Source organism: Myzus persicae, unplaced genomic scaffold (genome assembly GCF_001856785.1).
Source record: "Myzus persicae strain clone G006 unplaced genomic scaffold, MPER_G0061.0, whole genome shotgun sequence".
Lineage (NCBI taxonomy): Eukaryota > Metazoa > Arthropoda > Insecta > Hemiptera > Aphididae > Myzus > Myzus persicae.
Window position 1 is genome coordinate 1 of NW_019100949.1, and position 21,082 is coordinate 21,082.

The following is a 21,082-nucleotide window of genomic DNA, read 5'->3' on the forward strand; positions in this document are numbered from 1 at the left end:
ACGGCGTTATGCAGAAAGCAACCACCCCACACATGTTCTATTTTGAGATAATTCAAGTTTTAGAAAACTATTATTTTTTAATTGGTTAGCACCTCATATGACCTAAAACCAATATATCTTATAAATTTTATGAATGTATTTCAATGACTTACCAATAAAATCTTGCTACAAATTAATACTCACCATTATTTTAAGACTTATGTTGGTTGGTTGTTTTATGATTAATGTAAAAATGTGGCATGGTTGCTTTATATAGGTTGGTTGTCTTATGATTATTCAATTATTGTTAAAATGTGGTGAGGTTGCTTTTAAAATAAAATATTCAATAATATTATTATACTTAAATAAGAAAAAAACATATTATGTGAGTAAAACGTTTGAAGTTTATTACAACAAAAAACATTAAATATTAATTATCTCAGTCTTTTGAGTCATTATAAAATTAACAAAAACAATAAAAAAAATACTCATCATAGTTATGTAACAACTTGATTAGTAGTTAACATAATAAATAAGTCTATTCTTGAGTTATAATAGTAAAAAATTCCTAAAAAAGATAGTAAAATATTGATAACAGTAAAAACAACTTGATAAGTAACATCAAAATAATTAAAAATAAACCACTTTTTGAATCTTAAAAAAAAAATTATAAAATACTCTTACTAGTAAAGTTGTTACTTTATTAGTTAGTTAACATTATAATTAAAAATATATCTGCTTTTGAGTTATAACATTTATGTATACAATTTCTAAATAGGATGGTAAAATATAATATTTATAAACTTTAAATCAACATTAAGTATTTATCTCAGTCTTTTGAGTTAATGTATGTAATGGTAATGTAACAACTTACTTGACTAGTAGTTAACATAATAATTAAAAATAAACCATTTCTGAGTCATAAACCAGAATAATATAAAAGTAATATTATAAAAGAAAACAAATAATAATATTAGGTATAATAAAATTCCTAAAATAAATGAAAAAACTTCTTAATTTAATTAGTTTCGATTTCAAAATCCAACAATTCATTAAATCCACCCACATCTTCATCAATGACACTATTTCCAATTAAATTAGAATAAAATGCATGTGCATCTGTTGGAATTAGATGCATCATCGATTTTATATCTTCGAGTTTTAATTTGTTAATTTCTTTTCCATCAGGCCATAACTGAGTTAACAATATTTCAGCTGGAAAGGGGGTTGTTGATTGTCTTCCCCGACAACGCTTTTCTATATTTACTTCTACAAAGTTGTCAACTGATAAGTTACTATTCATAAAAATAGAAAATGGCTTACTACGATATAATTTTATTTGTCTAGTAGCAAGCCAATTGATTTTATCACCACTCTCTGATACTTTTCTATTAGTTATTTTTTTTTCTAAATTTTCATCGTTATTGGATAAAGCTGTAGTTGAATACGGGTGAAAAGAGTGGTACTGCATTTGAGTTGTTTTACATTCATCTTCATATCCGCCAACCACGTCCAAATACATATCATCCATGATTATAAAACTTTTAATGACTGTAGAAATGATAGATTGTTCTTTGTTAGTTTCTTTATAATCGGCGTACGTCTCGACGTATTAAACCAGTATTCATACATTACTGATCATTAAAGTATCTTGCTAATAGCTAATAAACAAAATATAAAAAATAATTAAGTAGTCAAAAACATTAAAATGAATATAAATATAAAACTGTTAAATTCCTTTTTGATTAACGAAAAGTGGGAAACGATTTTAAATGAATCTGACGTTGATATTTGTGCATTCAAGTTTCATAATTTACTAAATAATTATATAGTTAATTCAAGCACACAAAAAGAAAAAAATATACCTCGTCAAACAAACGTAAAATTAAGCCCTGGATAACACTATAACAGATGGTCTAATAAAATCGATTAGGAAAAGGGATAAACTTGGTAAAAGTATAAAAAATAGACCAAATGATATTCATTTCTTAAAACATTATAAAAGATATAAGAACAAATTGTGTACATTAATAAGGAACGCAAAAAATGATGACTATAGAAACAGAGTAGGTAATGAATATTAATACTGGTGATAATAATAATAACAATAGTGCTACTAAACAGGTATGGAACATAATAAGGGAGGTTATCAACAAAAATGTCTAAAATAGCAAAGCCATTTCACAAATTATTCATGAAAATCAACTGATCAATGTCAATACGGACACAAATAAATGTGTTAATATATCAAATAACTATTTTGCCTCTGTGGGTGAAAAAATTTCAGGACTAATTCAAAGTGATAACGAAATACCTTATATAATTAATTCTACAATAAATAATACTGAGAGTAGAGATAGCTTTAATAAACATAATTTACGTTATTTAAATTTTACGGAGAAAGATATGATTATATTGATTATTAAAACATTTAAAAAAGGGACATCACCTGGTTTTGATAGTATTTCTTCAAATACATTATTACAGATAGCAGACCACATTATTAGTCCGATTACCTACTTATTTAATTAATTTAAGTTTCTCAAAAGGAGTATTTCCACAAATATATAAAAAATCGGAAATTATTCCAATTTACAAAACTGGTGATGCGAGAGAACTACATAATTATAGGCCAATTCTACTTATTAATTCACCTAAACGATTCTTAAAATTTATAAAATTATCAATAATAATCTCACTGAAATTATTTACAATATATTTACTATTTACAAAAGCTACAATGCCACTATTTTGATTAAAATTATTATCACTTGTTCTATATGAAATGAATCCATCAATTTCAAATTTAATAACACAGTTACTTAACCAGCATTCAGTAAGTATAATACAATCAATGAAATGTATAATATTGTTTAACATGACTAATAGCTGGGAAAAGTTTTTATTGATCGATTTAATATTTAAATTAAATATAATAAATCCATCTTTATTTACAAAAAATGATTTTAAGTCACGAAAACCCAAAGTCTTACTCACAAGTTTAATACGTCGAGACGTACGCCGATTATAAAGAAACTAACAAAGAACAATCTATCATTTCTACAGTCATTAAAAGTTTTATAATCATGGATGATATGTATTTGGACGTGGTTGGCGGATATGAAGATGAATGTAAAAAAACTCAAATGCAGTACCACTCTTTTCACCCGTATTCAACTACAGCTTTATCCAATAACGATGAAATTAGAATATCTATTCAAAATATGGACGCGTACACTCTCCCCTGCGAGAGCTATCTCTATATTGAAGGTAAATTAAATATACCGGCAGATGTTGCAGCATATGCAAGCGAGATAAATTTTACAAATAATGGTTTGGCGTTTTTGTTTTCCGAAATCCGGTATGAAATTAAAGGTGTGGAAATACAAAAATTAAAATCTCCTGGAATATCATCGAGTCTTAAAGGGTTTTGCTCCCACACCACGAATGAATTGTACAATCTATAGAATGCTGCTTGGGACGTTTATATGGATGCCAGTGAAAATAAACATTTCATGTTAAATAACAAATTCGCTGGTTGTATCCCACTCAAACACTTGTTTGAATTTTGTTAAGACTATAAAAAAATACTACTCAACTGCAACCAGCAAATCATTTTAAACAGATCGTCTACGGACGTTTCGGGGACCACAAAAAATGAAAGCAAAGAAAAACTTAAAAAAGTAGTGATTGAACTGTGTAAAATTATTTATAAGATGCCCGTTATCAGGGGGAGTGACAAAGAAAAAATACAACTATTGAAAGTGTTAGACTCTCGTAAACCACTTTCATGTGCGTTCAGAAATTTTGACTTGTGCGAATATCCGGTTCTTCCTCGGAACATTTCTCATTCGTGGACGGTTAAATTGAGCAGTTTGCTCGAGAAACCCAGATTTGCATTAATTGGATTTCAAACAGATCGAAAAAATAATTTATTAAATCCGTCAGTACGATTCGATCACTGTTACCTGAAGAACCTTAAAATACACCTAAACTCTGAAGTGTTTCCATATGAAGATTTCCGTTCAGATTTCATAAACAACGTTACGACTATTTTATACAAAGCATATGCAGATTTCCAAAAATCAAACTATGATAGAGAATACAGTGAGCCTCTACTGTCAAAAACCATTTTCCAGCAATTTGTACCAATCATAGTCGTGGATTTATCACGACAGAACGACAATGTAAAATCATCGACTGTTGATTTACGCATCTAGTTCAAAACAGACAGAGCCATTCCAGCGAAAACTGCAGCGTATTGTCTCATCTTACATTATCAAATTATAACTTATAACCCTTTTAATGGTGATGAAAGGAAATTGTAAATAGTTTGTAAAATAAAAATATTTTTTTTTTAAAAATATCATGTGTTTTTTATTATTATTTTTAACCATTATATGAAAATTATATAATAAATATTTTTTATCCAATTACAATACAAATATTGGAGAATCTTAATCTACGGCTAGATTTTTTAAAATATTATAATATATTATTGGCAGGAAAAAATTAGTAACTTAATCTACGTCTTGCTTTTGTCCTTTCGTGTAATGCGAATGCCCTCGTTCTCGGTCGCTTGACTTCAGGCTAACAAAATTAGTTTTATTTAGTATAAAATAATATTTAAAAATATATTAGTATTACCTCAGTTTCGGACGATGAGGATAGCCAACCCCTTGCCAATAGCTTACATGCTTTACTTTTCAAATCTGCTATTAAGCTTATGCCAGCGACCGGAATACGCTCTTTCAATTTCTTGACCTCGATGCGGTTCAAATAATCTTCAACATCTCTAAAGTTTGTATCCTTGGCTAATGGCATTTCGTTTCCGAGAAATAATGAAATTCTGCAAGCCTAAAGCAATGCGGCTGGCCGGCCGTACATATTTTTCATCTCAACAACTTCTTCCATGGTATCACTTAATTCCAAGATCTTTTGCGACTTTCTCCCAAGTCAGTTGCATCTTCTGATCTTGCTGTAGACATTTTATTGACAGAATTTTGTTACCGTTGCATTCATCTATTGACATCAATTTAAACTCCTTCAACAGTAAATGGGAAGGTTGTGAAAAGTGTATGTAAAAGGTTATGTTGTAAAGTAATGCATTTAGCTATTCATATAAGTCCACACTCATTTTCAAGCATTAAGAGTTACTTGTAATACACACAACACAATTTAACAAAAAATCCGGGTCTAGACTTATATTTATAAAAATACTGTCATCCACGAAAAAAGTCGAGCAGTCGATAAATTGACCAACCATTATGATGGATTATACGCACAAATTGTTACGACTTGAAGAGCTGGTTGCGACTGACTTGTCCTATGCTCGTGTCACATGTTTTAAGCAGTGCCACAGAGCGGTCGTTAAGAGAGGGAGTGAATCCGCAATCTATAGTAATATATATTGTTGGGGGTATGTATAACGTAAGGAAATAAGTTATTTAAATATTATTTTATTTTTATTTTAGGATCAGAAGACATGGAAGACACAGACAATTTATAGTACAATTATAAAATAATAATAAATAATTAATAATACAATTATATAATTTTAAATTCAAATAATAACATTCTGATATATAATATAAATTCTAATAAAATAAATATTTAATTTTACCACATATTTGTTATACCTAATTTTTTGGGGGACCATATCTTAGTACATATACGGTTATTTTTAGGTGCATATTTTAGGGCATATTTGGCCATTTTTTGGTGCATATTAGCATGCATATTCGGGTATTTTTTAGAGCTACAAGTCCCTAAGCCTAGAAATAACACATGCTATGATATACAGAATATTTATTATCATCATTCATCATTAACAAGATATTATAATAAAATAATTTTGTAATACACCGAGTAGATGATTTTGCTGACTTGGCATCCTTGTAGTCGAATAGAAATTGTGGGGATGAAGGCCGTCTGTTAAAATACATTGGACCGTCGTTCTCATGAACAGCCTATACAAATTAATAGTAAAAATATATCGTGCAAATTATATATTTATGTATTGTCGTATACCCACTTTTCAGTGGTATACCTCTACCGACGTTTGAGGAACCAAAAGACCATAAATTAACCGGTTACAGTTTGGCACTCAAAAAGTCGATATCGTTACTTTAATGCTTAGACTTTCAATCCTCAACGACCATAAATTAACCGGTTACAGATCAGATTGAAAGAATACAATAATGTAAGATTACCTTTACCGTTTAAACCTTAAATCCTCAACGACCATGAATTAACCGGTTACAGATTAGATTTTAAGGAGTACGGCAAATTGCGTGGCTACTCAAACAAAACAAATGATTTCTTGGGTCGGAAACACCTTTATTCTTTTAAAAAAAACAATTAAAAACATAAATGAATAGTCCGTACAGTAACCGTCCGTGTCAACGTCGATCGCACGCTCTCGACAGCGACAACACACCGGCGGCGACGGGGACTGCCCCTTCCCTGCCCGTGCGGCCGTCTTATATCTATTTGATTTTTGTCACCTCAGCACATTTTGCTTCACAGGCCTGACCTATCCCAAAATCTTACTTGCTAAAAATATTCCCACCTATGTAAAATAATTATTTCGACAACTGTCTACAGTATACGACAGTATATTAAGTTTGGTTTAATTTTCCGAAATTTTGTCTCAGCGATGCTTATCGAATTCGTTATTTCTTCGAACCTTCTCTCTTCGTCAGCTGCCTAAAAATTAAATAACATTTAATACTTAAATATTTTATTATTTAAATTTCAAATTACCAGAGACTGCGAAGGATCGTCTTCGTTATGAGTTATCATTGGAGACATACTCAAGTATCTTGGAGGAGACGGCTGTAGCATTTCCATGTCAAAGGATTCAGTATAATGCTAAAATAAAAATAATAAGTAATCGTTATAAAAAAAATGTGTATAATATTACCTCTTGCATTCTCTGTGTGGGTGGGAGAAATCTCAGCAAGTTCATCATCATTTTCATCCATTGTCTAATTGAATGCATATGTTAAATACTTTTTTTTGAATAGTTTCAAAATATATATTCTTACTTTTATCGAATTCTTTGTTATCCAATTGATTGCTAGCTGTTCAGTTACGAATAATTTTATCTGATTTAAAAAAACTATGTTTGCTCTTCGGCATATGCTTTGCAATTAAGTCGATATGAAATCCTTTAATTATTGTTTTTACTTCTTTCCAATGGATAGGTTAACATTTTATATATATCCATATAGCTAATACTAAAAAAAAAATAAAGTGAATATATGATTATTACACTATCCTACATTACCAATAATTTTATCGTGTTTTTGTCACATGGAGTAATGACTTGAATTGTAATAATTAATTAGTGAGGGTAAATTATATTTACTTAGTTTCTTCATCTGTTATATTGCTATCGTTTTGTTTTTCATTCTTATTCACCTGGTATGTTACTTTGAGTTTATCATCAGTTTTTTTATTGACATTTATTATGTATTTAATTATTTTATAGAATATTACCAATATTATTATTACTGTTAAAACAGTAATTCCAATAGAGTGAATATATTTTGTTGTTTTTTCTTTAACTTTGTATTTTAAAAGATCTTCCATTTCTTGATTAACGATTGATAGTGATTTAGCATGAACGTTTAAGTCAATGAATTTTTTGGGTATTTTAATAATATCTACATTATCATATGGCACATTTTGTTTCATGATTATATCATTGAAATTTTCCGTAAAGTTGGGTAGGTGGAAGGAAGGTAAGTAGTCTTTTGAAAAATTACTTTGGTTTTTATATTTTGAAATGATGAGGGTGTTTTTTGTGAATGCTTTGCAATTTGTTTTCAAGGTTAATAGGCCTGTTTGGTTAATAATTGTGTTTTCCACTTCTTCTCCACAACTAATTATTGTTTTTATCGGTTCTGGAATGGCATATAGCCATTGGTTATTATTTTTTAAGTTGTACCAAATGTCATGGACCATGGTAATTGTCTTAACCTCACAGTTGGGTGGTATAGTGTTACTCTTTTGGAACATTTGGAATTCACAATTTGGCTTAATTGCACTAGATAACGGTGTATTTAAACTACAAATTGTATTCGTTTTAATAGATTTACACTTGTCAACCTGATCTCGAGAAAAAAATGTATAATACTGTTATTATTTTCAACGACTAGATATTCTGCAGAGGATTGTATAAAAATAAAGTTATTCTTATTGATGTGTACTGGTAAGCTTACTACAAGTTAAAATTTAGGTTTTCCATTAGAGGTATGTTTATTGAATAAATAATTAAGTGGTTCTGGTAACATATATTTAATTCTATTATTTTCATAAAATCAAAGTAATTTTTTATGTTTATTTCCATTGGCATATTTAAGTTTGAAGGTAAATTTGCTTTTACGTCTTTAAATTGTTCTAATAACTCATTTGGTTTTAATATCTGAGAATTTATCTGTCCTCTATGGGCTGTTATTACTGTGTTTAATATAATTGAAGTTTCTTTTGAAAATGATTGATAAGCTCACTATATACTGAGTTGTATAATATTATATATTCTTTTATATTTATTATTTTTAATTCTTCTTTTTGATTAGTCATTTCAAAATTTATTTTATTTATATAGCCATTCAAATTATCCTTAATTTTAGTAAAGTCTAACGAAATTTGTTTTGCTGTATCAAGGGTACTTTCAAAAAATTTAATTTGATCTTTCTGAATTAAAAGTGCTTTTAATTGTTTTTCCTCGAACAGTCTAATTTTATTTTGATATTCTTCCCCTTCTTCCTCGGTTAAAACTCCAAATAAGGCTCGCTGTAATTTTCCAATCCCTCCAAAAAATGAGCTTCGTTTTGTTCTATAACCATTCGGATTTACATTATATTTTTTATCAATATTTAGATATTGTTGAAGTGTGTCTCTTTCATCATTCATTTTCTCCAGTAGTGCTGTGTTAATTTTTTGATTAGATTAAGCTCACTCCCAGAGTCTCAGAGTAGCTTCGATTTTTTGCAGATGGTCTGTTCAATGTGGCAGGTTAGATGATCTTGATCTAATTCTGCTTTGAAGTAGAGGATCTGTCGTTGCCGGTGTTTTTTAACTCGCTCACCGGGCGCCCACCGCTGGCGGCCGGTTGCTGTGGGTTTTCCTGCTAGTTACCCTCCTTTTTGGAATTTGCATAATTCCTTTTACGGCAATCTTTCAGCATATGCCCTGGTTTCTTACAGGTCGTCCGAGGTTTGATGGCATACGCCGTTACAACTGTGTACCTTGTATTAGCACTAGGCGCTATTTAAGAGACACAGAGGTTCGGGCAGAGCTAATCTTACCCGGGTCACCATAGGGGTCACCAGCACCGGATCCGAGGATCCGTACCTTTCTGAGTCAGGTCAGCTTTTGCCTTAGGGTCCCTCCTCCCACTAAGGTAGAGTGGTTTGTTACTATCATAGCGCTGGTCCCACAACCACCGCGTTTCAGCCGAGGTAGGCTCATCAACCTTGATTGGCATCTCCAACGGCCGGCAAGCCAGACCGTTATTGATGGGGCTCCCATCTCCCGCAGTACCGACTGGTTTTAAAGTTGACATCGGTGGGTCAACTCGAAGTGTTTCCACTTCTCCCACTATTTTGGCTTCCCAAGCCGGCTAGTGGTTGGCATTTCGTATGGTGTGGGCCACCACCCCCCGTTTTAGGACTGGGTTGTCCTATCCTTTTAGTCGCCTTTTACGATCAAGTTGGATAAGACTGTTGTCGCAATTCGTATACCCCAACAACAGGGACGAGTGTTCTTCTTTATATTTTCCCATAGTTTATTTCCTTATTTTCATCTCGTTCCCTAGTTATTACTCGATTTCTCTTCTGCAAAATTCGCAAATGCGTCATAGATCCTTCTTGTTTTAAACAGTACTTCTGGTTGACATGGCCAGTTCTCGCCCTCATTTGTGACTACTTTCAAGCTTTCTCTTTGTACCGTCCATCTGTTGCAGTGGTAGATTGAGTGCTCTGGATCGTCATTTCCTTATACGCATATAAGGAGACTCTTTTAATCCTAGCTCTGATAGTTTTGCAGCAAAGTCACCATGTCCCGAAAGATATTGTGTTATATAGTGGTTGAGATATAATGGTGTTTCTAATCTCATTTTTATGTTCGGTATAATCCTCCTTGTCCATTCCCCTTTCTTTGGAGTTGACCATCTGTTCTGCCAAATTTGTATTATGTTTTCCTTTAGCTCTTCTTGTGCCTCTAGTGTTATTTTGCCTCTTTTATGTTCTTGTTTCGTTCCTTCCCAAATTATTTGTAGGTCAAGAGGTAGGAGGCCTGTTATTACTTGGAGTGCATCCGTTGATGTAGTTTTATACGCTCCTGAAACCGCTTATAGGGGTGTTCTCTGTCCCCTTATAATTTTAATACTCCAGTCTTGCAGTTTTGCATCCATATGCATGCTGCATATGTTACCCTTGGGATATAAATGGCTCAGTATAATATTGTAGCCATTTCGAATCATAGACCCCAGTCTGCTCTGACTATTCCTCTTAATCTGCTGAATTCTATTGTACTTTTTTCGATTATGCTTGTGGCTTGAGTTTTGTATTTTAATTCTTGGTCTATTTCCACTCCTAGGTATTTTACTTTCCCTACTGTCTTTATTCTTCCATTTCCAAATTTGAGATAGAATCCTGGTGTTAGCTCACCTTTCAAGACCATGCCCATTGTTTTGGACATGGAGAAAGCTAGTCCATATCTATTGGCCCAAAGGCAGAGATCTTCTATGTGCGCTTCGGTTGTGCTTAATAATTCTTTACTAGTATTGACTGCTATAAGTGTTACTATGTCGTCTGCGTATGCGCCTCTGTGTGGATAATCTTCCCTTTCTGTAGCTAGAATTTGGTTGACTGTTATGTTCCATAGTGATGGGCCAAACCCTGATCCTTGAGGACATCCTTTTGTAAGTATTTTGGCAACAGTTGTGTTGTCTAGTCTTATTTTTGCTGTTCTGTTTCGAAGGTAACTTTCTGTTATTTTTACGGTTGCTATAGATGCTCTCAGGTTTTTCATATCTTGGATTAGTGGTTCCCATTTGACATTGTCAAATTCTCCACTTGTGTCCAAGAAAACCCCCATGACATAAATTTCCGTCCTCGAGTCTACCCATTCAATGACCTCGCTTATAGCAGTTAGTGTAGATTTGCCTTTCTTGAATCCGTGTTGTCCTTTTGCCATATTTTTTTCTATCTCTTCATTTAGTCTAGTACGCACTAGATGTTCTAGACTTTACCTAGTACTGGTGGTAAGCTAACTGGTCTGAATGATTTTGGTTCTTCTCGTTTCTTGTCTTTCCCTTTCAATATGGTTACAATATCTGCGTTTCTCCATAGTCTTGGAAAGTATGCGTATCGTAGAATGTCGTCAAAAAGGTTTGTCATTAGATCCCCCAGCCCTGGTTTCTTACAGTAGAAAGATTCAATGCTCCTAACTGGTGCTGTTGTGGACGAAGATTTTTAGTTTGCAATTGTCGGTTTGCTCCTGCAATCCTTTGCCATGTGTCCAACCTTATTGCAGTGGAAACAAATGGGCTTCTTCGTTGATTGATGAGGTGCTCCATATAACTTCTTTGTCGCTTCTTGTGAGTTTATGACACACTCTTCTTCTCTGGCTGCTTGTATGGCCTTATCCAACGTTAACGGATTCATAGCCTTGATGAAATCTTTTAGAGGTCCTAGACCTTCTGCAAATACCTGGATGGTCTGTTTCTTGATGCTTGGTCCTAGAGCTTGAGCGATCTCCCAACTGTGTCCACTTGTCTCCTGTTCTATGATTAGTGTTTGGAGTTGCTCAATCCGATTCACGTAGTTGGTGATATCTTCTCCGATTTTCTGTCTTGTGGAATACAACTCCTAGAATAGATAAGTTGTCATCCTCTGTGGTTCCAATGCCAACTTCAACACGTCTTTTAGTTCCATCCACGTTTTTATTTCCTTAAACTTGATCGCCTGACGAGCTTTCCCTATCAGTCTAACTTGTATTCCCTGGAGAAGTCGAGACTGTGCATGATCATGTGTGCATGCTATTGCTAATTTGCATTTCTCCAAGAATATTTCTAATTCCTCCTGCTTGTCCCCACCGAACGAGCCTGGCAAGAGTTTTAGAGCCGCCTCCAGCCCTATTGTCTCTCCTCTTGATCCGTACGAATATCGTAAGGTTACTTGTTGATTTGATAAAGCTTGGGTGTCGATATTCGGTGCCCCTTCTGAATTTAATACGACGCTTTGTTGGACACCTCTGTTAACACCCAATGTTTGGCCTGTTTCCAGTGTGGCGGAATTCATGATTTGGTTTCTAGAGTTAGGAGTAAGCAAGAGTATATTCTGATTTAACAGATTTTCTTCAATGGAATTATCTATGGAAAGTAATGTCTGATCTACCCCCCTTAATGTTTCATTTACGTTAATTAATATTTGTTCGTTATTAGTCAACGTATTATTAAAAAACTATTCGTCAGATGTAATTTCTAAAAGAGGGCGCTCACTATTAAGCACGTCCGGATTTGAGAACCTAACAGGTAAGCTTGTGCGTGGAGCTGGATTTGGTTGTAATTGGTCAGTGGAATCTAAATTTTGGGTTTGGGTATTTAGTTCGGGAGACGATGGTATACTAGACTCACGGGAGTCACTCATTAACAATGATTATTTATCCTATTTAACTAAATCCCTAATATTATTTCGAGTAATAAAATTAAACTAACTTATTTGACCGTTAATTATATTCTTATATACTAATGCTCACATCACTGCCATCATTATAATTACTTCCATAATTGATATGTTGGTCGGCATTGCGTACTTCACTGATGTCGATCGGCTTGGATCGGTTCGGTCGTGGACTGGTATATGACTTTTGGTACTACGATGCTTCCTCTTCGACAGCTGAGTTGATTGAAGTTCGCAAAGTTAGGTCCCGAAATTGCTGGCGTAGGGACCACTAGAATATAGTGGGTTTCGCTGCTTTCCTACGACTTGTCGTTAATAGACAACTTGTTTTGATAGCAACAATCGCGTATTTAATTCGATAAATAACAATCGCGTATTTAATTTAATAAATAACAATCGCCTATTTAATTTAATAAATAACAATCGCTTATTTATTCTGATAGCAACGATCGCTTATTATATTATGTTGCTTATTTATCTCTACGACGGCGCTGATTACGAGCGTCGTACACTGGCGTGCATGTATAACAGTGCTGCAGCGGCTATCTGCCGGTATTCTCGGCACTATATATATATATATTATACAGACGGCGGCGACACAGACGTTCGGTTTCACTATATAGTACACACACCGAATTCGTGCGTGTGTGCGTAGTGGGTGCCGTTCGGTTCGGGCGGCACTATGGACACGGCGGCGGCGGCGCGTGTGCTATGAGGTACGAGTCGTTTACGTGTGTGTGTGTGTGCGCGCTAACTGCGCTACTAACCATTCGTTTCGGCGGCGCAACGCGTACGGCGGTACAGCGTGTTCCTTTTTCTTGACGATTTTTTTCACTGGAGTTTCTGTGTACATCGATGTTCTGGATTCCTTGGATGCTTCGAATTTTCTTGATACTTCGGATATTTTTCTTCTCTCTTGAAACTAATTGTTTCACGAATCTTTTCGGTTTAATTTATACTAAAAGAAATATAGCTTTACGGATTATTCTTAATACTTCGTGTACAGGTAGGTACTGTAATCAACAGGTGATCCCACCACTGCCACCAAAAATGTTGTATACGTCTACACGGCAAATTAAAGTGGAAATACGCTACCGGTGTAAATGTGCTCAATAACCCCCCCCCCCCTTGAAACATATCAATTTTTGTGTAAATCGTAGGTACTCGCATTTAGACGATCGTAGTAAATTGAATTTTGCACTTAGAGCTCTACTAGTAGTACGGTTGCATTCGGGGGCACCTAAGCTATCTGGGCTTAGCATTGAAAAAATTAACTGAAAAATGCAAAGTACCTCTGTATATAGTTAAAATAATGGTAAATCAAAGAAAACATTAACATTAATAAAACAAAAAATTTGTAATCTATATCACATTCATTTTATTTGTAGACACATCTTATTTTTAAATACACCAGTAAAAATTTATAAAAATAAGGAGTTATAAAATGACAAACTGATAAATCAAATACTATTGTCCATTACCATCAAGTAATGAAGGAATATAATCATTTAATAGTCTGTTCCTAGCAGTAAATTGTTGATTACTGTTTGCATGTACAGGTGTTTGTGAGGGTTCTTCTTGTACAACTATAAAGTTTCTCGCTTCATAATCATCTGGTGGCTCTTCTCCATCATGTGTACGAGTAATATTAAACAACACAGCACAAGCAACGATTGCGGCCATTGTAGTTTCCAATTTTATTCGAAATCCAAAAGATAATATTGGAAATCTACCCTTCCATACTCCATATTGTCTTTCAACTACGTTTCTCGTTCTTATCAATTCATTGTAAATTTCCTCAACTCTATTATTTGTTTGTAGAAGTGGTGTGATTACATGTTGAGAATTGGCGTAACCACTGTCTGCCACTAATAAATTATTTCCAAACCGACCATTTTCTAGATCTGTCTTGAGTTTTGAATTTAAAAATATGGTTTGGTGATGCACTGATCCCGGCCAACGAACTACAATATTTAATATTTTAAGATTAGCATCAGCAACAGTTTGGACATTCAATAAAAAATAGCCCTTACGATTCCGGAAATACTCAGCATTTTCACCACCTATAAATTTAATGAATTAAATAAACTATTTTTTGTTAGTAAACCTTCAATACCTATTTGGTAAAAATTAAAAAATATAAATGTCAACCTACATGTATATTGCATATTGTAGTTTAGAATTCAGAGCAAGAAAGGGTTTTAAAAAAAGGTCGCAAAGTACAACACTCTTTCCTATAGGTATACCTACTGGCTACTAGAAACATTTCATACCAGGGGAGTTTATCCGAATGTGGGTGCAGTCAATAGCTCCAATAACTCTTGGCATTTTTGCAATCTTGTAAAAGTGATAGGATACTTGACATATCTCTTCCACATTTTGGGGCATTTTTATATAATCTGGACGAAGTTCTGCTAAAGCATATGTCACTTGCTATACTATTCGACAAGCAGACGGCTGACTAATTCCAACGAGTTCCCCTGCAGTTATTAAAAAATTCCCAGTTGCATAAAACCTTAGTGCCACCAACAATTTTTGCATTGGTGTAATTGAAGTGATCCTATAAATAGACATTTTCACATAGTTATAATTTATAATAGATGTATTAGAATATATTATAATAGAACATTAAGCTTAGGAATGCTAACAGTAAAGGCTAGAGACAGTATAACATGTGTAATCTTACCTCTTAGCAGTTGACAATGTATTTTCTATCTTTCCCAAAATGTACATAAAAGTTGGTTTTTTCATCCGAAACCTTCGGAAAAATTCAGTATCATTCCATTTGTTGATGTGATCTATTCGGTTTGAAAAAACACGAGGTCGATTTCTACGCATAAGAAATTCAATAATTTCTTCGTCATCGTCACTCACTGATCGAATTCGATTTGTAATTATTGAACTTGCCATTATTATTTATATTTTATTATAACGATATCAATGAAAAATAGGCGAGGTGATAAACAGATAAACTGATATTTAACTTCCAGTTACAAACTTATCCGGTAAAATTTGTACCGAATAAGTTATTCGGCACTTTATCTGTTAGGTAGCACTAACTGGCAGTTGAGAAATTGACGAATGAAATTTAACCTACAGTTAGTGCTATCTGCCAGTTACATTTCTTTAACTAGAAGTCGAGAAAGTGAGCCTTTGTCGCCCAGATAGTGTGTGAAATTGTTGCAAAAACCACAGACAAGCTCGTTAACAAGGTAACAGCTGAAGACTTTTACTATTTCGCAGATTATTTGTGTGACCACTGACCACAGCAAAGGCCTCTCTTCTGCGGTTCGAGACATTTTTGACATATTGTTTAGAAACCCAACGAAAAATCAATCCGTAGGTGATTTTGTTGGTTCGTGGATCAGGAGACCAGAATCTCTTATTAATGTAAGAATTTTACAATGTAGAATCTTAAAAAAACTTTATTATAATCTTCTATTTTTCTAAAGCTAATTTTTAGTAATGCCGAGTGCCAATCAAGAAATAAAAATTTCGGCTACCAAAAATGTGATTTTGACGCCTATAATGTTAAACGGGACAAATGGTACCACTCCATGGATGAGTATACATTCACACCTTCCACTCAAGCACTCATTGATATTGATAACATTTTTGAAATGTTTAACTATCCTACGTTCCCGACTTTAATTGAAAAACATCAAGAATTGCCTTACAAACGACCAGGTTGTGAGAATTTTGTTGAACTTTCACCCCCACGCAGAAACTGCAGAAGAATTGAAATAGATGAACAAGAAAATAATTTCGAACACGCACAGCCTGGACATTTATGCAATGAGGTAAATTCTATAGTAAAACTTTTAGATTCTGAGCGGAGCGATTAATGTATTAGTTTAACATTGATGTTTGGTTTTTTTATGAATGTGAATAAGATTTTATTTGGTAGGCTAAAAAGTCTGAACATTTAAGACAAAGCTCCTGATAAATTGATAGAATATTAGTTGAAAAATATAAAAAAAAAGGGCACTATTTTTTATTTATAGGCACCAATAACAACAACAACCACGGATGAACAATTGCCTTCCGGACTGTTTACAAGATGAAATAATTGAACATTAATCAGAATGCATTCAGCCTGAAGAACAAGCAGCTAATCAATTGTTGTTGTAGGTGAGGCAGTTAATGTAATATCAAAAGGAGAGCCATATCTCGCAGGCTACATATCAAAAATCGAAGGCCAAGATATTTTTTATAAAATTTCCATACGGAAGATGTGGTGGTTATGAATACAAATACGACATTACAAACATTTTACCAATCCAATCACAATTTTAAAACACAAAATTCAGACCAATAAAATTAATAGGATGCAGATCGGCTCCATACCAACGCAATAAAATCAAAATTCACGAAGAAAGACTGCAACTTTTTTTTAAATAAATAAATAAATAAAAAAATTAATAAATAGGATTTACAAAATGGGATGCATTCTGGCGGCAAATCGGCTACGCGCCAATAAAAAAATCGCGTAAAATTACTTAAAAATAAATTTAATCATTAAGTGAAATTTTAGCCCCTCGTGACCTACATTTTTTATCAACTAATCTTATAGAAAATGACCCGGGGAGCATTTTTAGTCCGTAGGTGGGGTGTCGAGAAATCGATACTTACGGAGAAAAAGAATTTTTTTGACTCATATGTTCTGAACTTTNCGGCAAACTACTCAGCGAATCGTGCTCTATAAAATTCAAGTAATAAATTTTAACATATCACAAAGTAAACGACCCTTGTATTCCGGGGGTGTGTAGAAAAAGAGCAATAGCATACTAAATATTACGTACATTTTAATATGGATTTAGAAAACAATATGTCTAAATTTTCTCGAACCGCAGAAGAGACCTTTGCTGTGGTCACGCAAATAATCTGCGAAATAGGAAAGGTCTTCAGCTGTTACCTCGTTAACGAGCTTGTCGGTGGTTTTTGCAACAATTTCACGCACTTCCGTGGTGACTAAATGTTTTAAGTGACCATCAGATTTATTCATTTTTGTGTATTGTGAAATGAGTGATAATAAGTGTTTTGAAGCTAAAAAAAAAATTAATTATGATTATTTAAACTAATAATAATTATTGTTTGCGGTTCATAAATAAACCTAGTTGCCATGGCTAGTACAATATTATTATAATGCCAATGTAGTTTTTTTGAAAATTCACCAAAAATCCAATTCGTTATACCACTTTCAAGTCTCTAAGTTAAAAACCCGATTTTAAGCGATTTTTTGAAGTGGCTCGTAGCCGATTTTCCGCCAGATTGCAATGCATCCCAGCGGTAAATCCTACTAAAACCCGTAATTTGGACTTGTACTGTTCATAAACACTATGAGACGATAGTAGGAGTGCATAGGAATGTACTCATACCCCTTTCAAAACTCTGAACTCAAAACTTGATTTATTACGATTTTTTGAATATAACTACCGATGTTATATGGAAAATATGATATTTGGAGAATGGAAGGGTATTGAGCACATTTCGTTTTCTTACATGTCGGGTTTGAAAATTCACCAAAAATCCAATTCTTGTACTATCGTTATAAAAAGCACATGGTTAGATAGGTATAATCGGTGGCTACTCGGTGTCATTTTATTGGTAGTATCGTTATTATTTAATATTGATTTATTTATGTCGTAAATAAATATTTTTATGCATGTATTTTGAATTATGAATCTCATCATATTGGAAATAATGGGCCATTCTTTTCCATCTCGTCCCACCCATATTTTAGGTAATGCTAATTTTTTAATTTGTTGTTCTAAGAAAAATTTTCTCAGGTTTTGTAATGTCGCAAATATGATAACGTACGTTGGTTTTTCATAATAGTGTTATTTTGTAATTAAATATAATAGCCATTGATTTTCCGGTTTAATAATTGCAATTTCTATTACTTTTTTTTTTTTGTAAAATTAAATTGTCGATATTGTTAAATTTTTTACGAAATTGTAATGCAATACCACGGTTTATCGTTAAGCATTCGCTAACACAGTGAGCAATAGCGTCATTTGACCTATTGCTGAATAAATCGCCAGTTATTTCCTCATATTTATAGTTAAAATTTTGAGAATTGTTATTAAGCAATAAGAATTGTTGATACTCGTTTAATATTTCGTGGGAAGCGTACTGTATTTGGGTTTCCTGTACATAGTTTTTTATTTCCTGAGTTTTTATTGGTAACTTAACTTCTTGATTTTCATACCTGAATAATATTATATTGTCTTTTAGATCCATGATTGTTTGTGTTTTTACCATAAAATCTAAACCTAATAATATTGGGGAGCATAAATTATCTACTACCAATGCCTGATGGTGTATAATGAACGAGGCTATTTGTATTTTAATTATTATTGAACCTAAGATGTTCAATTTTGAATTATTAGCTGTTTCCAAATATACATCGTTAATTGGCTTAATATTATCAAGGAACGTCGTTTTTTTATCTATAACTGTCACACTAGCTCCAGTATCTAACAATAAAAATGTCGGTTCATCGTTAATTTTTCCTAATATTTTGATTTTATGTTTTATTTGTTCATTTATTTTGTAGCAACTATACATTACATAATTTATTTCGTTGGTTACACTATTTTTATTCCTGGTGTTTGGACCTATACCCTTCACAGACCCAGGTGGCTGTAGGGTTTTCAGTTTTTTTGATTGTGACAATTTCTCTTAATATGTCCCACCTGGCCACATCCATAACACGTTGGTACTGGCCTTGAAGGGTTCCAGTGCTGGTAGCTTTGGTGCTGATTATTTTTTTGTGTAAATGTATTGGGTATGTTTTGGTTAAATTAAGCTCCCTTGGTATAATTTAGTGAATAATTTGGTGTCGGTTTTTCCCTTATATCTGTGATTAATTGTTGAATGTGTTTTTTTTAAATATTTATTTCTTCATTAATTTATCTACATTGGGATTTTGTTTTTGGTCTGTTATTCTAATCATTTTTGCTAGTTCGTAATTTTTAAGTTTTCTGTTATTTTAGCTATGTTGGTGTTGTCTAAGATTTCTATTTTATTGTATATTTCATCTGGTAAACCTGTCAATATTTTCTAGCAAATTTCTTCCTCTGTCATATTTGAATTAATTTTATAGGAAAGTTCCCTCATATTTATTATAAATTCGTTTAAAGTTTCGTTTTCCTTCAGCTTCCTTTGGTTTAATTGTATTCTAAGTAATTTCTCATTTCCGATATTAGTAAATTTTTCTTTGATTTGTTGTTTAGTCTAATCCCAGTCTATATTTGGTGTTTTAATTTTTATTAAATTAAAAAATGTTGACGCTAAATCTTTCAAATATAATGGTAATAACGTGATTTTTTCTGTTTCGCCCCAATTGTTAATTATTGCAGCTAAGTCAAAATTTTTTATAAACGAGTCAACGTCTTCTCCCATTTTTCAAAAAAATGTTTGTGGCTGGTGGATCATTGTTTTAAATTCCATTTTCGATTTCGTGTCGTTTCCTTTTTTATAATTAAAATTTGATTTAATCGGTTCTAAGCAATTTGCTTGTATTGTATAGGAATTGTCATATCTAATGTTTTGTCTAGAATAAATATTGTATCGTTGTCGAGTGTTAAACTACTATGATCGTCTTTGCTTTCTAAGTTTGTTATAATTTCTAAGTTTTCCGTTCAGTTATTAGTTCATTTCTATATTGATTCGTTATAAATTTAAATATTTTTCTGTATGATTTTACGTGCTAAGTCTCTTAATTGTTTCAGAGTATGGGTGGTTGTTAATAATACGACAAAATGTTCGTGTAAAATCGTTTGTAGTCTATCCTTTTTAATGTATATTAATTGCCCTAATTTACCGTTATAAAGTATATAAATTCTAATGGGATAAGGAAGATTCAAAAATATTTAATTTTTTCTATTTTAAAAAATTGTTTGTGTTACCCTCAAAATGTATTACTTAAATTGTATTCTGAGCATTAAATAAAATCCGTACCTGTTCTATCATCAACTTATTTAAAAATTCTATTAAAGCATTCTTTAGATTAGAGTGATATTGATTATGTTGAATATAGACGAAGCTAGATCCATATTCAAATAAACACTTTGCTTTGAAATACCAACAAAAACTACCCGAGTTTCCATGTATCGTGGACTGTACCTTTTTGCCAACTTCATTTAGAATTTTCTACATTACACCATTCTATAGAGGTCTTTAAAGCTTTCTTTTTTACAACAGTAATATGGAATATGTTGAACATAGACGAAGCTAGATCTACATTCATTTAAACACTTTGCACTAAATTACCTGAATTGCAATGTATCGTGTAATGTAACTTTTTGACAATTTACATGACAATATTCTACTTTACACCGTTCTTTAGAGGACGTTTAAAGCTTTCTTTTGAACTAGAGTAATATGGAATATGTTGCATATAG

The 21,082-nt window shown here is 32.7% G+C and overlaps 1 protein-coding gene and 1 pseudogene across 1 annotated transcript; one reads left to right on the top strand and one right to left on the bottom strand.

The window, feature by feature from the left end:
• The first annotated feature begins 3,695 nt into the window (after positions 1-3,695).
• LOC111027011 lies at positions 3,696-4,199 on the top strand. Its single transcript, XM_022305214.1, has one exon. It carries the CDS (start codon positions 3,696-3,698, stop codon positions 4,197-4,199), a length of 504 nt encoding a protein of 167 aa, XP_022160906.1.
• Positions 4,200-14,141: 9,942 nt separating this feature from the next.
• LOC111027010 lies at positions 14,142-15,584 on the bottom strand (annotated as a pseudogene).
• Between the last annotated feature and the right edge of the window lie 5,498 nt (positions 15,585-21,082).

Coding starts and splice junctions, on each gene's coding strand:
- LOC111027011 (XM_022305214.1), top strand. CDS start 3,696: ATGCCCGTTATCAGGGGGAGTGACAAAGAAAAAATACAACTATTGAAA.